The sequence below is a fragment of the Arctopsyche grandis genome, chromosome 8 (assembly GCF_051622035.1).
Source record: "Arctopsyche grandis isolate Sample6627 chromosome 8, ASM5162203v2, whole genome shotgun sequence".
In the NCBI taxonomy this organism is placed as follows: domain Eukaryota; kingdom Metazoa; phylum Arthropoda; class Insecta; order Trichoptera; family Hydropsychidae; genus Arctopsyche; species Arctopsyche grandis.
Window position 1 is genome coordinate 26,355,066 of NC_135362.1, and position 24,013 is coordinate 26,379,078.

Below are 24,013 nucleotides of genomic sequence, written 5' to 3' on the forward strand. Positions count from 1 at the left end.
GTGGCTCGGCACTATAAGGGTCAACGTCAAATCGGATGCGAGATCATCGTATTATCCGTTGACGATCAACTGGAGCAGACTTCATACACGACAGCATTGAATGCAAATTTATATGAGACATGCATGAATTGCCAACATTAAACGGGTTTCCAAGGGATTCCGGAAACCCTTTGTTTTAAAATTAAAAATTCTTTCGTCCTTTTGTTTCAAATGGACGATCGGAAGCATCAAGCATAAATAGCAGTTTCATGACATCATTGTTCATCACAATTGCACACTCCGACATAAGCCCTTTGCGAATCGAAACACAGAGTACAAACATACGAACACTACCTGCCATTCCCGATATATCGACTTTCGTAACGTTATAAATCAATCAAAGTTTCGGCGGCTGAGGCCCGCTCATAAATATGCATGAAGTCTCTGGACCCATCAATTGGTTCCGGAGCAGATCTCGAAGATGGGATCTCACCCATTCCACCCCCATGGCCCGTCAAACGCGAACGAAAGTTTCCTTTTTTAAAGAATCACGTAGACGAGTAAAGATCTGGGCGAATCGGCGTGAAAAGGGATTATCGATTACTGTCAAGCGCGATAAGAGGGGCAGGTGCTCTCAACATCGAGAATTGTGCATTTAAAAAAATTGCACATACAAATCAACGAACATATCCCATTCACTTTAAAATATATGTTAAATGAGTAATCGAATTAAATTATAACATTTTGATTACATATACATATTATAACGTTTTTCAGTATTTATTTAGTACCAATCCCGATATAAACCAACATATACTTAACACACTAATAATAAATCGTTCAATACCTACGTGAGTACTCCAAAAAAGGCTCGACGGGAAACGAGCTCTAAAAAGTCCAACACAAAAGGTCCGGTCTCCAAACAGGTGAAGGCCGCTCAACAATAGACCAAGTTATATATAAATACATACAAAAAAAAGAAAAAGAAAAACACCGCGATAAAAAGCAATACACTTAAAATTGCGCAAGTTACCCAAGTATCGAATCGATTAAGTGTTTTATTTCATTTTTAAATATGACGCAAGTTTTGACACTGACATTTGATGTTTTATATCTTCTCTTTGTAATTCCGAAATCTTTCAGATCGATCTTGATAGGTGGATTTGATCACAGATCGGCTCTCGGACCAATTTCGGAGATCACTGACCTAGACTGCAGATTCGTTTGAAACATCAACCGAACAAACAACAATAACCCCAACGGCGGGGTAATTAAGCGTATTGGGTTTCGGGTAATTGAAAAGCGGGAAGTGAGTAGTTTGCGAGCGACCGCGAATCCGCGAATCGAGAGTTGCGCGAATAAGCGGGACCGCAACGCGGAAAGTGAAACATTTCGCACCGTGTGGTCTTGATGTGTAAGAACGATCCAAGCTCGGTCTGCCATAATTGATGTGGCTAAACTTGTGCGGACAAATCGACGACGAAAGTTTACTTGGACGTGTGTGACTGACCTATGAACGTAATGAAGGTACTACGTCAAAATATTCTTTTATATTCATTGAGCGCTCACATATGTGCAGTAATGCGAAGCTTTTAGTTTTTTTGTGAAGATCAATTTTAAAACAATGGAAGTGCTGAAGGGAGCTTTTCGATTGGATGTCTTCCTGTATTTCCAATCGGTTCCAAGCCGTAACTATTAAAGAGACTATATCTCGTCTTATGAAAAATTACCATGGGGAATACCCCAAGGTTCTCATGTAGGTCCTCTACTATTTCTTATTTACATCCAAGATATCGGGTCTTGCTTTTTTCCTGCTATTTGTTGGCGACATAACGACATTCAAATGTTATGCTACATTGGTAGTTTATATATTATAAAGCTTCATGTGGTAAATGAAAAAAATAGTGGAAAAAATTATTTTAATATGAAACAAATACGGAATATGAGCAAATATACGAAAGTTATCTACGTAGAAATTGCGTAATTTAAACTGATTTGATACAACGCGAGAATATAATATTAGGTAGCATAAACATATGTAAGTACGTATATGATACTTCTCATGATAATGTTGGGGATAGTTAAGATATTCAGAATTATTAACATACAAACTTTTATTATAATCAAACCGATATAAATATATCCTTCATTGAAATTTATCATTTTGAAAGTTTAACAGAACATGGGTATTTGATACTACTGGGTACATATATGTACGATAATGCCAAGTTAAGGATGCTAGCAGTAAGATATGTGGTGTCTCATGAAGAAGATTGGGATAAATAAGAAATACAGATACAAAAGGTTCTACTAATCCAGCGGTTAATTTAATTTATTGAAAGTCTCATTTTAGATGTTTAGAGCCTCTGTATTTGATACTACGTACACGAAAACAGATGAAGTGTGCAAGCAGTGGATATCAAACTTCTCAAGATAATGTTGGAAATAATTGGGAGCACAGATAATTATTCGAAACAAGTACTCATAAAAGTCCTTTGTTTTCATACTTTTAAAGCCCAATACCGCAATGTTTAAATTTAGTTGACTACGGTAGGTTTTATGGATAAGCAAAAAGATAAGCTTTCGAAGAGAATTTTGTTACATTAAAAAAATAAAGTAATAAAAGGCAGTGGGGTGACTCGGAAGAGATTAGGCATTTGAAATGGGAAATTTTAGCAATGAAGGAATTTCAACACCAAGGGTAAACGTTTGAAATAGGATACAAAAATGGAATATAATTTTTATCCCTAGAACGATGTGAAAAATAAGTCAAATTTGAAAATAAAATGAAAGACGAAACAATTATACACAACAATAACATTCACGAATGCGAATGTGAATGTCACGTGCAGCCACCGCAGCAAGAATGCAACCTAAATGAAACAACTTTTCGGATACCAATAGATTACCATTCATTAACCATCAGAATAGACTAGTGGTTAGCATATAATGCTTTGAACAAAGTGGTCACGGGCTCAAATCCCACTGGTTTTTGCTGACCAGACCTTGGATTTATCTAATTTTCATTAAAACGGTTCCGACAAATTAGCAAATTAACGTTACCCATTTTCTGGCGAAATCTCGAATTTTCAGTCTGGAATTTCGCAGAATTGTATAAAATGCTGTAAATTTACAAATTTGACCATAAATATCTCTATGGATGTCAATTGATATGTATTTACTGAATGTCGCTGAATTGTTTTAAAATGCTGCAAATTTAAACCTAGATGTCTCTGTGGATGCTAATTGACTTTGTATAATACTTCGTACATTGTATCAAATGTACAATGTTTCAGGCCAGGGAGGTGCATTTGGGTTACACCTGTTAGGCCATCCTGGTATTAATTAAAAATAAATAAATAGAATTACATCTAACCATATCAGCATAATATGATCATAATACATATGATCAAAGAATATTCACAAGCAAAAATAATAATAAAATGAAAAATCGTCTCAAAAGCACAATAAAGAGCCGCTAATAAGGTACACACTTGCGTATTACCATCGCGCGACATATTAAACGCATTAAAAATTTCCGCACGACTCGTTTAAAACATTTAATGCAAAAGTGCGAAAGTGCGGCATTCCACGATCCCGCAGGACTCGTAAGGACATTAATTCGACCGTGTGATTTCGTTTTACGACCACGAATAATACACACCCACCGCTCGAGCAACAATGGGACGCGACGCGATTGAAGTGAAAATCGATCGTCTTCAATCGGAACTATCTCCGATTTTCGGTCTCTACATTCATACATACATGTAGAGACCGAGAATTTCGAATTACGCGAGTGCTAATTCGACGATAAATCTAATTTGGCGGGCAATTATCATGCGAGAGCCGCCACTGCAAATCGAGTTGCGTTCGAGACGCGACACTTTATTATTGAATTTGACCGGAAGAGTTTGCGGAATGCTCACAGGTCGCACTTCCGGCCTAAAGTACACCCCCCCCCCTCCCACCCACAACCACCTCCGCCGAATTCGTCCCTTCCGGGTGAAATGTTTCGGTTTCCGGATGCAGCAAAAAATATTATATTTTTTCATGTGAAAATTTCGCCGGACGGTTTATTAGATTTGTATCTCGCATAAAAACATATTCGAATACACCACGAATATTCAGTTTCATTTAATTGTTATTATCTAAATATATTAAATACATTGTATATACGCAAATTTATAAACCGATGTTCAGTGGTATATGTATATTAATATTTCCAAATTTCTACAAGTATATACATAGGTCTAACCGATATGTATCTCAGTCTATATCTTATTTTATTTTTATTTCAATTGAATATGTACACTCGCCTCTACAGATCGCTCCTAAGCGACGAGTGTACTAATAAAGATACAATACAATACTACAATTAATACAAGCATTATTATATACTGCGAATTAATACAAACATCATCCACAGTGACATCTATAGAGACAATTTTATTATAGAAATTGCGAACCTCAAGACGCTGAATAACTTGAAATTTGCAAGAAAAATTGGAAAGGAGATTCTAATTTACAGGAATCGTTTCAATGAAAATCAGAAAAATGTGTAAACTCTGAAAGAAAACGATCGACCTGGAGACACAAACCAAGGTCGGGCCAACAGCTACTAGTGGGAATCGAACTGTGACCACTTCGCTAAAAGCATAACATGCTAACCACTAGTCCACCCTGCTGGTTAAATATACAAATATGTACATCAATTATCTTAATAGATTTATCTACTGTTATATATGCATGTACATATATGTATATAACGTGTTCTAGTATTGTATTTGTTTTATATTTATGCTAGTTTTGGTTTATTATTATGTTTTATTTTAGTATTGCCTTAATGTATACTCTTTTTCTTTTTTTGTCTAGCCATAATGAAGACTCTGTAATATCACTATGGCAAACGTGTAATAAATAAACAGATACATATACATGTAAACTATACAGTATGTATTTTATATTGTAAAAGGTTAATATTCTGACGAACATAACGCATTCAGAAATTGAACTACACAGGATACAGCACTCATAATAATTAACAGAAAGTAACATTAAAGAAAATGACACGCTGTATATGTACATACATATATATATATATATATATATATATATATATATATATATATATATATATATATATATATATATATATATATATATATATATATATTTTATACACATAATGAAAGCTCCATATTCCAGGGCGTATACATGAGTGCCTCGAGCTTTTCACTGGAAAGCGTTTCATATTCGCTCGTAATAAAAATAAATTAACATTTCACTAACTGGATTGCAACGGCGAACGTGCGGCAACTAAAACTGTGTACATTATAATTAAAAAAAGCGAATAAAACTATTTTGTAGGTTAATTACATATATTGTTAATTTATTTTCACTATACATACAATTATATATTTAACGAACGATTCAATTCTTCAAAAAAGTTTCAAATTCATACAAAAATTCATTCAAATCAACGCAATTTAACGAAGGGAAAATGCCGACAAAAAATCGAATAATACAAAAAACAGGGTTGTATGCAGAAGGATGCACAAATAAGGTGTGAAAAAATGAAAAGTGCCAACTGGCAAATATTTAAATTTATCCGCCGGATAAATTATGCGGCTTTAGCGCAAGCACCGGATTCATTTGCAGAACCGAGACGAAACCTGCAGAAGAGGGGAAGGGAAGATGGGGGGGGGGTGGTGAGGGATGAGAATAATAATAATGAAAAAAAAGCGAAACACCGGCAAGTTGGCAATATTTAAATTTTTCATTATTCGAGCATAAATTTGGCGCCAAGGGTGACTCGAGTGCCCCGTCGACGCTCGGGTCACCAAGATTTCCCGGTCGCGAATACGATACACTTTTGTAATATACATATATATGTATGTACATACATACATTTGGCACAAAACGATCAGAAGAAACTCTTAAAATCCTCACTGTAGCTCCTATTAAATATATTTCAATTGTATTACAGCGAGAATATGCTAAATATCCAATTATTACAGTATTTTCAACATAGCATTGTCAACCATTATTGAGAATAATTTAAACAGGTGAACATATGTACATATATAGTAACATTTTTTTTATTTTTACTATTTATAAAATATACGTAAAGAAAGAACCGGATGAACAGAAAACGTTTTCAAAATGTAACTGTTTTTAATAATACCATGAAATTCGTTGATAACAAGATGGGTAAGACTTCACCATATTAACCTTATATTTATATATGTATATTAGATTCATTTCTACCATAGGTGCCATGACAGGTTGACCCAAGGCGACATCTATGGTCAAACTTTTGTACATAAGTACTTAACATCACAATACAATACAACAGCGTCATCTATGGATAAACTAGCAAAATCAACAAATTCGATATATGATGAATTTTCGAGAAACAAATTCTACATACAATATAAGTAAGCATATTTTTATACAATATGTCAATAAAATAATTCATAGCAGGGGGTACAAATTGTAAATGGAAGGTCAAGTTAACTCCACCGAACTGTCATTGCTCGGCGGTCGAAATAGAATAAAAAGTACAAACACATTTTGGGTAAGTACCTTCCCAAAAACATTACAAAGGTTCTGGTCTATTATATAAGTTAGTATTACATGAGATTTGGAATATATGTACATATATTGAAATCTATTATGTATGTACATACATACATATGTATATAAAGATTAATATTGTTTGTCTGTGTTTATGTGTGTGTGTCTCGAATAGGCTCCTAAGCCACTGAAGCGATTACGATGGAACTTTCAGGATTTGTTGTATGCATGTCCGGTAAGATTACTGTGAAAGAAAAACGGGAAAAAACGGGAACGGAAACGGGAAAAACGGGAATGAGTGTCATTCGCCAGCAGCATAGCTCGGTCGTTAAGCTTCTGCTTAACGTCAAGAAGGTGCCGGGTTCTATCCCTGAATGAAAATGAATTTTTCAGAGTATGCTGTTGGTCAGACCTGGATTTGTGACTCCAGGTTGATCGTTTCCTATCAGAGTTTGCCAATTTTCTCTGATTTCATTGTTGAAACGGTTCCCGGAAAAAAAGATTGGCTAAAAATCCTTCCTACCTACTATGTCACCACTATTTGAAATTTGATGGATGTACAATAAGAATTTATGTACAATTCATAGATGTCTCGTTAATTTGCGAGTTTTTTCAGTGTCTCGCAATTCAACGAATTATAATAAAAAATGCTGCATTTGTATTTGTAATTGGCCAGGAAGGCGCATTGGGATTTTCCTGTAAGGCCTTCCTGGTATATATGTAAAATAAAATAAAATAAAATATATATATATATATATATATATATATATATATATATATATATATATATATATATATATATATATATATATATATATATATATATATATATATGTAATTAAATAAGGTAAAAGCTGTTGATATGCCCAGCGGACAAACAAATGATAAACTTTTTATAAGTCACTAGCAAAATATTTCAGCGATATTCGGACGGGTGAAAGTGAAAATTACCAAGTAATAGTTTACCCAATTCGTTGTTTCCAAATTTAAAACTGTAGATTTGAACAGCGGACAAAAGAGCATTCATATTTACATCTATAGCAAATGATATATAAATTTATTCTATAACCTGGAAGATTTTCATGCATTGAACCATCATTAAACCATTCCCGAGTTCTTCATATAATTATAGAGATTGAGTATTCATACAGCGGTGCCAAAATTTTTATAAAGGTTGGTCACAGCATCGTTTCGAGCGGGCGAACCGGAAAATGTCGCGTTTTAACACCGGCTAAAGCCATAATTGTCGAGTAAATACTGTCGTTTAAAATTAAATCTCATCGTTTTTATCATGTTTGGATTTTTTTTCAAGCGGTCGCGATTCCGGTTTTTACAATTCAATCCTACAAATTCAAATAATTCAAATACATACATATGTATGTACATATATAAAGTGAACTGTATTGAAATAAATAAAATCGATATAAAATACACTTACGATAAAAATCACACATACACAGAGTCTGATTTTACAAAACGACTGATTTCAACCGACATAATTCTTTCTACCACAAAACACATGTTGAAATTTAAACAGCGCATACATACTAGCTTAAGTCAAAGTTTCAAAATTACACAGGAGTTAGACACGCATATTTATTAGATTAAAGTTCGAGCGAGTTGTTCGTATTAGCGTTGCACAAAGTTGCCCAGAATGAGCAACAATAATTAAATACCAACGAGGGGTGGGTGGGAAATAAGGGGTGGTAAAGTGTTGTGTAAACCCCGAGGCTGACAAATGAACACATCAGCATAGCAAAGTGGTCTGTGGACCACTCGACGAGCCTCCAACGGGATATCTCGTCATCGAGGTGCATTTTTGCTACGAGTCTCATGAATAAACCCCTTATTTATAGAGGGTAACCATCTATCTCCCTATCATCCATCTCACACATCGATAGCTCGAACTTCAAAAGGCGCCAGAAAGCTCTCTAGGCATAGTCAAAAGTTTAAACATGCATATTTACAATATTCCTGTACAAATTACTAATTTGGCGTCGCTCGGTGCTCAATATCAAGAGCACATGTCAGACGCTCCACACCCCCCACCCCCCACTTCCCCGAATTTCCTCAACACGATCGTTCGCCACCCCATGTCCTTACAGCGGATGCTTAAAATGCACCCATTGGTCAGAATGTATCGTCGTTGCTCTAATTGGTCAAACGTTTTAGTCCACGTGAACCACTTCGCTCTAATTGTCTTGTCTTGTTCGCGTGTATTTATTTTATTAAATATCTCTAGGCACAAAATATATTCCTGTCCTTTGATTAACTAGTGTTCTGTCCGTCGATTTCAACGGGTGGTTTCGGAAAGGAATTGATACACGAAATAAAATAAAGTTATATGTTATACTATAAATATTTAAGTAAGGTAATTTATAGACACGCGGGCGCACGTAATATTAATCGTAATAAAAAGTGCGCGGATTACGCTCTCACCAATCCAACCCGTTCGAAATGATGAAATAAGTGTGTGTGTGTATGTGTTAAATGACGCTCCACACACCCCCTCCCCCACTTCCCCGCTTCCCCTCGTCTCGAATACTTTGCTCTGATTGGGTGTGTGTCCACGCGTCTGCCACATACCCAAACACATAGTCACAAATCCACAAACGTCACGCCCGTTTTTATATATATTATATTGATATTGCGAATATTTCTTGTGGTACAGGTGTTGCACTATTCACTCTGCCCCTCTTCGGGATATACGCCCCGGTTTAAAATTCAACAAAATTTGCACCCCTTCTATGTACGCGCCCTCACTTCCTCATCTTATTGTAATTCGATCCGACTCGTCGACTTTGTAACCCTCCTCGCCATTCAAGATGCAAATTCGATCAGTTGAAGAACGAACCGTTCGAGTGCGAGCGTTCCGCGCGAATTACAATTAGTCAATGAAAAACTATTCGAGTATTCATACTAAAGTTTATACTTATCGAAACATGAACTATGCAAATAACACAGAAAGTGTTCAATTTCAATTCGAAAATTTTCAACTGGAAAATAGCTTGGATCTTTCACTATTATACTGTGAAGAATATGTATGTATAATATATATAATATATGTATACATTCGCAAATGAATCAACGTGCAAGAACTGAAAGGGATGCTTAGTATAACGTGATCATATTACACGTCTGCGTCGGATCGTTTTTACAAAAGGCAACACTATCGCACACAGCCAAGAGAGAAAATTGTCTAGGAGTCACACATTTAACAAGAGTCAAAGTAAAGATTTCGCGCCTTGTTAGTTTTAAAAGTGAGTTGATTCATGAGGAAAACTCTTTGTATGTTTCGAAGCAATTCGAAAAACCATCTTTTTTCCTGTTGTACATACATACATATTTACGTACGATTATATGTATATATATATATATATATATATATATAGGACGGAAAATAATAATAAAAAGAAATCTTACCTGGTGATTTCTTCGAGTAGTCGGCAAGGATCTGCTGCATAAAATTTGACGGCCAAATAGAGGGTGTGAGGGCCGTTTCCTCTCAATTGACGTGCCAAGCGTCTGCGAGCCTCTAGCCACCTCTGAAACATTTAAAATTTACCGAGCGTCAGAATTTGAATAATAATTACAATAAATATTCAACCGGAAAGGTTTCGAAGCACCGCGACCTGGACAGGAAAAGAGGTCAAGACATGAATATGGGAAAAGAGAGCAGATGCAACATGATCGGTACAGCAGCGTTTATATTCACGGGATAATTAATAGACTTTTATCAAGAGATTCTAAAACGTTCCTCATTAAATTTAAACATATGCATATGTTACAGTGAAATTATTATTTTCAGTCAAATTACAATTCCGCTGGCGAGATTACAATTTTCATAACTCGAGGAATGAGTATGAATCTAAGCAATGGAATTACAAACCCACTTCTCAATGCTAGAAAAACGAATGATAAATAAGTGTGCTACAATGTTAAATAATGAAAAAAAAAGTATTTTTGTAATATCAAAATATAAAAATTAAATTAAACAGCCATTAGTTACAAAGCTACATCGATAAATAGCTAGAAGCGAGGCACAATTCATTAAAATATTTTCTGGGACAGATAATCTACATACATATGTGCATAAAAGTATTTCGGTTATTTTACTTTTTGAATGAATTTTTGCATTGTTTATTTAATAGTGACCTAGAAATTGAAAAAACTGCAATGATCAGGACTACTCATCCTTATTTTCTTCAATTCGAGTGATGTACTTAATCATTCCGTTTACAAAGTCATTCAGAAATCTAATATTTCTGCTTTAAAGATATCAATCAATTTTTTAATTCTAAAAGCATTCTATAAAATAATCTTATAATATTGTAAAACGGGTGGTTATAAATTAACCGGTACTTCATCAATTTCTTGTATAAAAATTATTTATTGACAAATAATAAAGGTAAAAAAGTATGAAATTTTGAAATGTTTATATGTACAAAATTATATCACTCAAATAAAGTTAGTTTTCACGAACACACTTCAGAGCCGTTTTCGGAAAATCCCCTCCATTCTTCCCAATGTTTCCATTTGTTCGATTTTATTGTTTTGTTTTCCCAGTTTTTCCAGTGTTTTTCTTTGTACACTTGTGCCTTAAGATATCTCCACAAATAAAAATCACACATGGAAAGGTCAAGTGAAGGCACATTACCAAAGCGCGAAATTAGCCGACTAGGGATCAACGCTATATCTGCAACTAGTCAGGCCCTGGCTGTATACATACGTATATTTGCTGGAACCATAAATTTTCCCTGTCGTCATCACAGTTCCGGTTATATTCATGATTACTGGCATGATGACTAAATGACATGAAGCGAGGAATCAAACGATTATAACTGTAGGTTCCTTCTTCATTTAAGGGCCGAGTACTACTCATTACAAAAGCGTCCGTTACCCATGGACCACCCCATATGATCAAAATTATAATTCCACTGATTAGCGTCTGTGAATATGCAATATCTGTACTAGAAACATAACTATGCCTAGTGTAATGTGTAATCGGATACCAATTAATTTAAAATTCAATATAATGAAAAGTTATAATTGAAAGTGGCGAAAGTACACCTTGCAGTTCCAAAAATACTATTTTCGTTTGACTTAATTCACAAGTTGTTATTACTTCTTTTAATTCGATATGTGCAGAATCTCGGAAAGCAGAATAAACGTATTACAAGCCACCAGAATTTTTAAATATTGTTAAACGCAAAGCATTATATTTAATGTTTCGCGAGATATTTCTCGAAATGAAGAAACGTTGGAGTTATGCGACTTTAAATTATAACGGTTCATATCTACATTGGTAGATAGAGAACTTAAATACACTTTAAATATGTTATATTTGAAACCAATCATAAATACGATAAAAATTTGAGAATCACCGATTCGCATACAAAGCATCGAATTACACAAAACAAATAAGACAACACCAATAAATATCTGAGAAAAATCGATTGAGTGGATACGGGTACGACCTATTGTTTCGAGAGGCAACGAAGTATATGTATGTACTTATTAACAGGTATCATTGCATTCAGGCACGAGGTTTTCTACCCAGAGAGCGATCGGTCAGTGCAAGAAGCAGAATCGTACGCGCACACATATATTATATTATTATATTATACGCATTTAGAATGCATAACATCATGAATTATTAATGAGCATCTGAAAGAGAACCCGCCAAAGAGTACCTTATAATTTGTGAGGGCGCCCTCATTAGAGGACGCGCGCTTAGCCCTGCATTTTCGACCGTGACCCTGACGTTTGTTGGCCCACCGATCGTTTTTCGAAGTGGTATAATTAAAAATTAGAGGCGGATTTTTATAAAAACATATAATGTATGTATAAGAAGTTTAGGGACTTCTCCCGCTCTCTCACTCTCTCTCTGCATACAACGCGCAGTGGGCCAAGGTCGAATCGTAGATTGCAATAAATCTAAAAAGGATTTTGTATTGAAATATATTCACTTTTGACATTTAAAACATCGTTTGGGTATTTTGATGTGTGATTTATCACCTCGATTTTTGAATATTTTTTTTCTAAAGATAAAAGGGAGATAGCGCATTAGGATTTCAATGGCCTCAAACTTATTACTATATCTTATGTAGTATGTACATACATGTGCTAACAATAGATGAAGTTTTGTGACTGTGCACAAATTCGACTTCAATATTTTGACTGATTTAATAATAATAATAATAAATTTTTATTTCAGGCGATAGGGAGAATAGTGCAATCCCCAACGCCCATATAAATAATAATATTATTGAAAAATATTAATAAAAAATTATAATAATAATAATAAGAACAATCAATCAATGTCCATTTAAGGTCGGTGGAGTAGCTCCATCCATCGAACATATAATGAAGAATGCAAATGAGAAGATGCAGCAACAAGAAGACAATTAGAAGATGAAAATATACAAAGACGTAGAGAGGCCGTTCTCATCCTGAGAATGGCCTCGAAGTGAGGCACATGCCCTTCCACAAACATTTGCGACGCAGATGTTATATTGTACTTTTATCTTCCTCATCGTCGCCCGCTTGTATCTGGTCCATAATTCTCCAGTATAAAGGCTAATACAAAAGGACAAAAATAATTGTCTCTTAACCTCCACACTGCAGTGGTAAAACCATCTTGCCAGCATATTAGCCCTTCGATTTGAACTCGAAACCAATCACCGAAAAAAAATATTTATGTTTGTCTGTGTATTTTGGAGATAATTCAAACACTGTTATTTCTATGATTGCTTATCGTTACGATTTAACTTTTTAAAAAAAAATTATTAAATATTAAGTTGACCGGAAGTGGTACCTCACCTAAAAGGCCTCCTCTTTCTTAATAAATAGTGTTTTAAGGTTGATATTGATAATTATTAGCAGGGCTTTACAGATACTGGGTTCGTTGTAAGAAATTTGTGCACATATTCACTGCCAATTTTGTATACTGACGTTGAAAAATTTACTATGTATAATATTTTCATAACTTTCACATTCAGTGTGTGTGTGTGTGTGTGTAATTTAAATTAATATTTGTAATTAGATCAGAATGACGCACTGATGGAGTCATTATGACCTTGTTTCGATTAAAAACGAAAAATGTATTTTTCATTTCAGTCAAAATTGGTCATTTTTATCTATTTACATATATTTTATTTTATTACACGCATACATATGTACATATGTATTTAAAGTGATCAGATAAAGTTGGTCACGAAAAAACCGAACACGAAAACTGTACCACTTTTTTTTCCATGTTTCGTGCATTTAATTATCTATGTTCGCAATTTTTGGAGCTAACTTTTTGATCAATTTTAACATACATAGAACCATATCTGACTGAAACAAAATGTTTTCTTAAATATTGTACGTGCTTTTCCACATAACACCTAAGATTACTCAACATCATGAAATCAAGACACAATCAAAGAACACATCCAACAACAAAATTAGCATAACATATTTACATTAAAATAATATAATACTATGATTACTAACAAAATTAAATTAAAGCTATTAAAATACATATAAGATGTATTGTGAACATAATTTAGTAATAATAAAAAGCATTTAAAAATCAAAAAAAAATCAATTAAATATTATTCATGCGAAACATATCATTACATGGGGATTGCCCGACTATGTGAACTTAATGATTTAATTCTAGATACGAATCGGTTCCGATCCAGTGTGCAACGGAGAGATATGATTGGCTCGAGGGTTTCCAAGCACTGAAGAAACACTGTAATTATTTCGACCGGAGCAGGTACAAAAGGTAAGAGAGAAGGGAAAAAAAGGGTTTTGACATACGAAATTAGTTTGGCGTTCTCACGGATGCCGTGCAACTATTACAACTCAGTGACGTGTCTCAAATTTCAGCTGAACACCGCACAAAGTCTTCGTGCCATCGCTAAATTTTAATACGTCCACAATTAAGCTGCCTGACTCGTTCGGTTCGAAAAATAAAACGTGTATATAAAATTTTGAGTGAGTTGATTTTTTTCCCCTGAGTCGTCGTCGTATTGACACGTTGATTACAATTTATATCTGGCGTGAAAGTTGTCGCGTATCAATTCACATAATAAATTGCGAAATCCTAATATGGAGTGCTCGTTGTTATGAAGAAGTGGAATAAAATGAGTATTTTCTTCCAATTAAATACGTACAATGTATGAACATAAATGGAATATATCAAGACTGTACAAAGTTTTTCTGTATTTAAAAAATATTGCGAAATACATTGTATATGTACATATGTATGATTAATATACATATATCATAGGAAATTATGTTGATGTAATGTCTGAAATTTTAAATAAAGAATTAAATTATGTAAGTGATTGGTTGTGTGAAAATAAATTAAAACTGAATGTGAGTAAAACAAAAATGATGTGGTTGAATAATAAAAATGTATTTAATGAAGTAAGAATTGATGATAAAATTATTGAAATAGTTGATAATGTAAAATATCTAGAAATCCACATAGACTTCACATAGACACAATTAATTTTAAGGTGCACGCTGAATACATCATTAAAAAATGGCTAGAAAAGTTTGTGTTTTATGTAGGTTAAGAAATATTTTAAGTAGAAAAAGTAAAATTTTAGTCTATAATACAATTGTATTGCCACACGTGGTTTATTGGGGTCTACCTCACGGGCCGGAATGTGAAATTACCGAAAACGCAAATATCGGAAGGCAAAGATCGAAAATCGAAAGATCTTATGTCGAAATATCAAAAAAAAGGGTGCATGGTAAACGGTACATACTCACTTAATTTGCGCGAGTAGGATACAACAGGAACAAGAGGAACAGGCTTTTTCTCCCGTATTCTGCGCGCGCACATTAATACGGGAGGAAAAGCATGTTCCTCTTGTTCCTGTTGTATCCTGCTCGCGCAAATTAAGTGAGTATGTACATAAGTATGTACCGTTTACCATGCAGCCTTTTTTTTGATCTTTCGACTTAAGATCTTTCGATTTTCGATCTTTGCCTTTCGATATTTGCGTTTTCGGTAATTTCAGATTCCGGCTCGTCACGGAGACCGGGTTTATTGTGCCACTGTGCTTAATATGTTTAATGGCGAAGATTTAAGAAAGATACAAAATAAAGCCATGAGAGGTATTTTGAATGTGGGCAGATTAAAAAGTATTAAAATTATGTTAAATGAATTGGGATGGATGAGTATTAGAATTAGTTTAAATCTTAGTACATTTTCTTTTGTTTATAAGTTAGATCATAAGTTATTACCAAAATATTTTAAGGATTATACAATAAGAAATTATACTAGGAATAAGAACAATTTAGTTGTAGGTAGAGTAAGAAAAAATAAGACAGCTGGTGGTGTTTGTCACAGGGGTTTGCTCATGTACAATGCCTTCCCTGAGTGCGTCAGGTCTTCTAAGACCGTGGATGCATTCTTGCGAGGTGCGAGGAGACACCTCTGTGAAGGACAGTGCATATAAATTTATACATAAAATTTTAGAGTTAAGTAATTAAAAATGTATTTTTTAAATTAGCTAGATAGCTCAAATTATATAAATATATAAATAAATGTACATATGTATGATTCGTACATAATATCGTGTTTAAATTGAATCCTTAACATGAATATTTGTTTCTTTGATTACACTGAGCAACAAAAAAAACCAATCTTTGAATTGAAAACCAATCCTTATAAACGTGGTGAAATAAAAAATTTGTCAAATAAATGAAAAATAACACGGAAAAAAAATCCGTAAAAAAAATATATTTTTGACTTTTAAAACTCGATAGACAATTAATGAGAAGTATTTTAAAGCAATGAAGTATAACAATTAATAGGAAAAATAACTGACTATTGATTACAATACTCAGTTTGAGCGTAACAATCCTAAATTTTGAGTTAAAGACCGCAAAAGCCAAAAAACTGTAAAAATCGCGGATTTTTTTAAACGCGCATATCTCGTAAACGATCGGTCACCAACAAAAATCAATATCATATTCGAATTCAGTGGGTCAAACTTAGTAAAGATTGGCTAGTCTCCGCTCTGGTAACTCAAAAACGTGATTTTTTGTTGCTCAGTGTTATTGAATCAACATATTATCTAAATACAATTAAAGCTCCATACAAAATGGCTTGAAAATGTTAATTTTTTTCTTTTATTTCCAATTATTAATCGCACGAGCAACGTCAAGATATTCGGCTGATAATTATCATACTAAAAATGCAGTTGAAATTATTTCTTTATAAGATAGTGCTAATATTATAAGACAGTACTCAAAGAGAATATACATATGAATATAAATATAGAGAACAGTAAGAAAGACTGTGAACTAAGGAACAAAGTAGTAAATAAAAAAAAAATAGGATGATGATTGATAAGAGATAAGAGTTTTAATCCAGTAATGGATGATTATAACATATTGAAAACAATGCTAAAAATCAACAAAATATCATTTTCATTTTAAAAAAATGTAACGGGAAATAGTGGAAGATACACTAAAAGTCATGAATCATGAATAAACGATTATTCCATTTATTTGACTTTAAAAATTAAAGCTACATATGTAGGTACATATAAGTAAATAAGATTCCATAAACAGGTTGTCGACCGCGACCCACAGTTTACGCGTTTTTTTCATAGCCTTAGTAAAAAAATAGCACTCCCATCGGAAAACAAGTTGATCTCGGACATACGGCAAAGACCTTTCATTTTTTCGCTTCACTTTTTTTACTTTATTTTATTTTCATTTAGGAAGAAGAAAATTACGCATTTGCGGCCTCATTATCATACATCGTCCACATCGTGTTCGGGGTCGTTTCGGAAAATGCGAACGATAAAAGAATGAAAAAGGAAAACTTTCTTTGGTGTTTTGCGTAATAAACGCCTCGACTTCTGGCAAGCTCACAGTGGTTCGATAGAATAGCAAACGCTCGACAAAAAACGCCACGAATATTGTAGACCTCCATTGATTTTCCATACTGGCTGTAATGTTTTGATTATATGATTACAAATATGATTATATTTGTTCTGAGGAGCATTTAACCTCACATTTTCCTTACTTCTTCTTTTGCACTATTTTGGGCGTCATTTAAGTACTTTCTCTTTCCATTACTATAGCCTCAAGTTACACCCTTTCAATTTCAATTGAATCACTCCACTATATAGATAAATATGTCACCTTATCTAAATATACTTCACACCAAGTGATTCGTTTTGTGTGTCTCCTCATTTTACGTTTTTCATACTTCAATAGGTGCAATAAACTTAAGGCAACTTTTTGCCATTGAAATTTATCCAAAATTATCTTTTACAAACAAAGCGCCATTTTTTTTTATTATTATTGAAAAACAGCATTCATTTGCCCAAATGCAATTCACGACAATTTCATTCAACTCTTTATCTCCAATATCATATTTCCGTACAAGTCTTAAATTTATTATGTAACTATTAACTATGTACATACTCCTATTGCATTGTTACAGTTAAAACTTCAAATTACTTTGAAATTGTTTCATTATGTTGAGTATTAATTATTGTAATGACACTGAAAACAGCTACATACAATTTTTTCATGACCGTGAAAATAATCATTACTATTACTTTTATATTTCGTTATAAGGAAATTTTAGGAAGTGCATACATATAAGAAAAAAATTCATGCCGATTAAATCAAACCCAAATTATCTAAACGCAATTTGTTTTCGATCATCGACATTAAAGAGTATTTATTTAAAAAATAATATACATATACATACATACAAATAATATACATATACATATAATATATATATGTATATATATATATATATATATATATATATATATATATATATATATATATATGTATATATATTTATATATATATATATAAATATATATATATATATATATATATATATATATATATATGTATATATATATATATATATATATATATATATATATATATATATATATATATATATATATATATGTATATATATATATATATATATATATATATATATATATATATATATATATATATATATATATATATGTATATATATATATATATATATATATATATATATATATATATATATATATAAATGTATATATATATATATATATATATATATATATATATATATATATATATATATATATATATATATATATATATATATATATATATATATATATATATATATATATATATATATATATATATATATATATATATATATATACATTTATATATATATATATATATATATATATATATATATATATATATATATATATACATATATATATATATATATATATATATATATATATATATATATATATATATATATATATTTGGAGTTCGGTCTTTCGTGTCATGTGAGGAGGACGTGCTTCTGCGTTCCTCCCGCTATTACTCGCTTAAACCCGGCTATTGCACGAAATTTAACTTAACCATCTAATCACTTATTTTACTAATTGCATCCTAGTATAATTTAAGTGTAAAAATAAACAGCAAATCGGTCGTAAAAAGCGGTTTTATATCAGTTATTTCGAAAAATTTTGTGCTAATTTTTGTGTCAAATCGGTGTCAAACGAGATACATCTCCCTACCTGAATACAAAAAAAGGGTCCTTCGCCAGCCAAGTCGGTCCCACAGAAGCAATAAATCTTCCACATAATTGCTTCCAGCCAAAAATCTTTAACGAACTTTACTTAATAGAATAATAGCAAACAGAAACGGTGTTTCCCAACTGTCTATCAGTTCTTTTTCATATTTAAATTATATTAAAGTAATTCGTGTAATTTTATATACTTTACTAAAGTTATTATTAAAATATTAAATTGCAAACCGCACTCACATATATAAATCCGTTGTCTCCAAAGAGGCGTCTCACGATAAAGATCTGTAAAAAAGTAGTATAACAATTGCTAATCTATTATTATCATAACTAACTACTTTCACTTACAAAGTAACCCTGTTAAATGGCATGTAATAACTCATAAGTGATCCAAGTGATACCTAGGATGACTATATGTCAAAGCTGACCACAGAGAAGAGTTTATGGCGGTAAGAACTCACTCCTTGAATGGAAATCTCTCTCAAGTACCGCCTTTTTCTCAACACATCTTGGATAAATGCGAGAAAAATAATATCCAAACCTCCAACAAGGTAAGAGTGACGATGGATGATAGCTTAGCTAATAGAAACCTGTATTTAGCCACGTACAATGTAAGAACGTTATCGAGTGAAGGAAGTGTGCTTGCATTAGAGAATGAACTAGAAAGTATCAAATGGGATTTAGTAGGACTTAGCGAAGTAAGACGAAAACAGGAAAACCAAATAATCCTAAAAAGTGGTAACTGTCTCTACTGGAGAGGGCTACCAAATGGTAGAATAGGAGGAGTAGGGTTTCTTATCAATAAGAGAATAGAAAGAAATATTATAGAAATAAACGACATATCGGAACGTATATGCTATGTAGTATTAAGAATCTCGAGCAGGTACACTTGTCAAATCTTCCAAGTGTACGCCCCCACATCTAGCCACCCAGACGAGGAAATAGAAGACTTCTACGAAAAACTACAGGGCGCATACGATAATAGCCGCCACCACTTTAAAATAATCATGGGCGACTTTAACGCAAAAATAGGACAAAAGGCAAACACAGAAAGAGCAGTAGGCAATTTTGGTACCGGCCAAAGAAACGACAGAGGCGATCGCCTCATAGAATTCGCAGAACACAACAGGCTCTTCATCACTAATTCATTTTTCAGGAAAAACACCAACAATAAGTGGACTTGGGAGAGTCCTAAAGGAGACAGAAACGAGATCGATTTCATCCTAACAAATGCCCTGCACTCCGTTAAAGACGTTAGTGTTTTAAGTAAAGTAGATATAGGCAGCGATCACAGATTAGTCCGTGCCAAGATGGCCATTAATATAAATTGCGAACGTAGGAAATTAATAAAAGGATGCAGTAACTCTCCAGATTTCGCTCAACTAAGGTCTAGGAAAAAGGAATTCGAACTCGAACTTGGAAATCGATACGGGAAATTAAACCCAGAAGCAGACATCGAGGAATTGAACACTGTAATTAGTTCGGTTCTAACCTCAACAGGTAAGAAATTAGGTGGTTTCAGGAAACAGATTAAATTAAGCAAAATTTCAGCGGAAACAAAAAACCTAATTAAGCATAAAAGGAATTTAGATAGGGATAATAATAAGCAAGAATACAATCTAGTAAATAAGGAAATTAAGAAGAGAATAGTCAGGGATGTCAGGGATTTTAACAGCAAGCTAATAGAAAATACCATTAAGAATAACCGTAGCCTGAAAAAGTGCAAACAGGATCTTTTCTTAGGCAAAAACCAAATGATCGCAATCAGATCAGAGAGCGGAGTAATAATTAGGAATAGAGAAGAAATCATAGACAGAGTTTACACGTTCTATGCAAAACTATACGAGAACGACAACGGCCAATTCCCCACTCTGGAATCGACACACGGCCAAAGGGTTCCTGCAGTATTGCCTAGCGAAGTAGAGGCCGCGCTAAAAACTGCAAAGAATGGTAAAACCCCAGGGGAAGATAATATTCCCATCGACTTACTAAAATGTGGCGGCCCCCCCCTAATTAATATCTTAGCTAGGCTTTTCAGCAAATGCATCCAGAACCAAGCTATACCAGAAGGATGGAATAACGCAACTATCATTTTAATACACAAAAAAGGCGACAAAAGCGATATCAAGAACTACCGACCCATTAGTCTACTTTCAGCGGTCTACAAGCTCTTCACGAAGGTTATTACAGAAAGGCTGAAGAATATCCTCGACGAGAACCAACCTATAGAGCAGGCAGGGTTTAGGGCAAATTTCAGCACAATGGACCACCTCCAAGTAGTTGGCGAACTAATCGAGCGCGCCAACGAATATCAACGGCCACTGTGCCTAGGTTTCGTCGATTATGAGAAAGCCTTCGATACAGTTAGTCATAATGCAGTACTTAACGCTCTAAAAACACAGGGAGTGCCGGAACCCTATGTGGGACTGTTAGCTACAATATATAAGAATGCCACAGCTTCAGTTAAAATTTTTTCAGGTACAGATAGATTTAGCATAGGAAAAGGAGTAAGACAAGGAGATACAATCTCGCCCAAGTTATTCAATGCGGTGCTTGAGGGAGTTTTCAGGAAATTGGATTGGGATACAGCCGGAGTAAGCATCAATGGTCGCTTTTTGAGTCACCTTCGGTTCGCAGACGATATAGTTTTAGTAGCTCGTGATTCAGCTGACCTACTTATCAGACTAACACAGCTGGACAGGGAAAGTAGAAAAGTAGGATTAAAAATTAACGTAGATAAGACTAAACTAATGTTCAATAGTTATTGCATGCCTGATAGCATCCCCTTAGATGATAAACCAGTAGAAGTAGTAAATAATTATTTATATTTAGGTCAAATAATTGACATGTCTGGTAGTAAAAATGAAGAGATAAAGAGACGTATGAAATTGGGGTGGAGTGCATTTGGACGGATGAATGCTGTTTTTAAATCAAAAATGCCACTCTGCCTGAAGAAAAGGATCTTTGATCAATGCGTTTTGCCAGTGATGACGTATGGATGTGAAACTTGGACACTGAACGCCAAGATGCAAAATAAAATCCAATGCACTCAAAGAAGTATGGAACGCTGTATGCTTGGCATAACGAGGAAAGACAGGAAGCGGAACACGTGGGTGAGAAATATGACAAGGGTAGTGGACATAGTGGATAGAGTGAAGAGATTGAAATGGCAATGGGCGGGTCACGTAGCTAGGAGGATGGACGAAAGGTGGACAAAAGAAGTGCTTGAATGGTACCCGAGAGAAGGCAAAAGAGTAAAAGGAAGACCGCAAGGAAGATGGGTGAACGAAATTAGGAAAATGTGCGGAATGAGATGGATGAGTGTTGCGCAAAACAGAGACGAGTGGAAGCGTGTTGGAGAGGCCTTCATCCAGCAGTGGATGGCGAATGGCTGTAAATGATGATGATGATGATATATATATTTATAAGAATTGAAAATATATTTTAAGCTCTTTTTTTCTATTATTCTGTATACACTAGCATTAAAATAAGATAATACTATACATATGTATGTAAATACTAAGAAGACAAATGAGCGACCTATAAAGAACTGTGAACAAAATTGTATGCACTATAAAAAGCATCTAATAAAAATTTAAAACATTAAATTGATAATTTTGATTTTTATTATTACTAAATTATGTTTATATACATATTATCTATTTTAATAGCTACTAATGATCTACTGATAATTTTAAAATAGAAAATTATCAGTAGATCAGTTGTATTTATAACGGAATAGTATAGCATTTTTTCAAGTTAGTACATATGGGTGTGTTATAAATTATTTTCAGGGATTTATTTTGTATTATTTGGAGCTTGGAAAGGTTAGTATTCGAGGCGATATTCCATACAGGTGAAGCAAAGGTTAATAATGATAATAAGAAAACATTAAATTAATACGTATGATAACTTCTTTTTGATACGGAAATTCAAATAAAACAACTGTAATAATAAAAGTAGGAAATGTACATATAAACACATATTTTTGAATGAAATGTATTTCCCTAATGTAAAATTCCCGAAGTCAACAATATACATACATATATATGTACATACATATACTTGAAATAAATCAGCTGATAACTAAAAATAAAACTATCACTGTCTGTGATAGTTTTATTTTTACGATCTGTGTACATATATAAAGCTTGTATTGGTTAGAAAGTTTGTTTTGGAGAAATAAATAATGAAATTTGAGGTTATGGGTAGCTGTTGTATGTGATGTATGTATGTAAGCTTATTAGATACAACATAACTTCTTATTGAATACTTATCTCGCAGATAAAACTCAGTGAATAGATATACTTTTAACAGTGAAATGTCAGATCTGACATATTTGGCCAAAAATCAATATATATCGTGTATTACCTTACAAGAAGCTACACGCCAAATTTGAAATTTATATATATGTACATATAGAGAGAGTTAAAACTATAAATATTTATATATTAGAGATAACGAGAACCTATAGAGCAAATTTTATAAAATATAGAGTGAATTATAGGCGTTTAAACAATTAAAATCTGATATGGCCATATCACGGGGAAAAGGTTGAAGATAGATTATGGTAGCTTGCAATATGTCACCGTAACCAAAATTGTGGATATTTGATACGCATTTTATCTTCAACGTAATGGCAGACGATACATTAACGTATATTGATGACCAAAATGAGCAACATTGCAAAGTATGAAAACGATCGGATAAGAGATATAAAAAATGTCCCCTTACACGAAAACCATGTGAACTGTATAAGAGGTAAGTAAAAAAAGTCAACTAGACAATACATATTTACTACAACGAGCCACAGCGCATATGTACATAGCCTTAAATTAGTTATAAACAAAAGATATA

At 33.3% G+C, this 24,013-nt stretch overlaps 1 protein-coding gene across 1 annotated transcript in view; it reads right to left on the reverse strand.

The window, feature by feature from the left end:
- LOC143915912 (band 4.1-like protein 4A) overlaps positions 1-24,013 on the reverse strand; it is a 162,456-nt gene that overhangs the window by 130,936 nt on the left and 7,507 nt on the right. Inside the window, exon 3 of the mRNA XM_077436733.1 lies at positions 9,979-10,100. Within this exon, the coding sequence (XP_077292859.1) occupies positions 9,979-10,100 (122 nt within the window). The remainder of the gene's footprint in view (positions 1-9,978; positions 10,101-24,013) is intronic.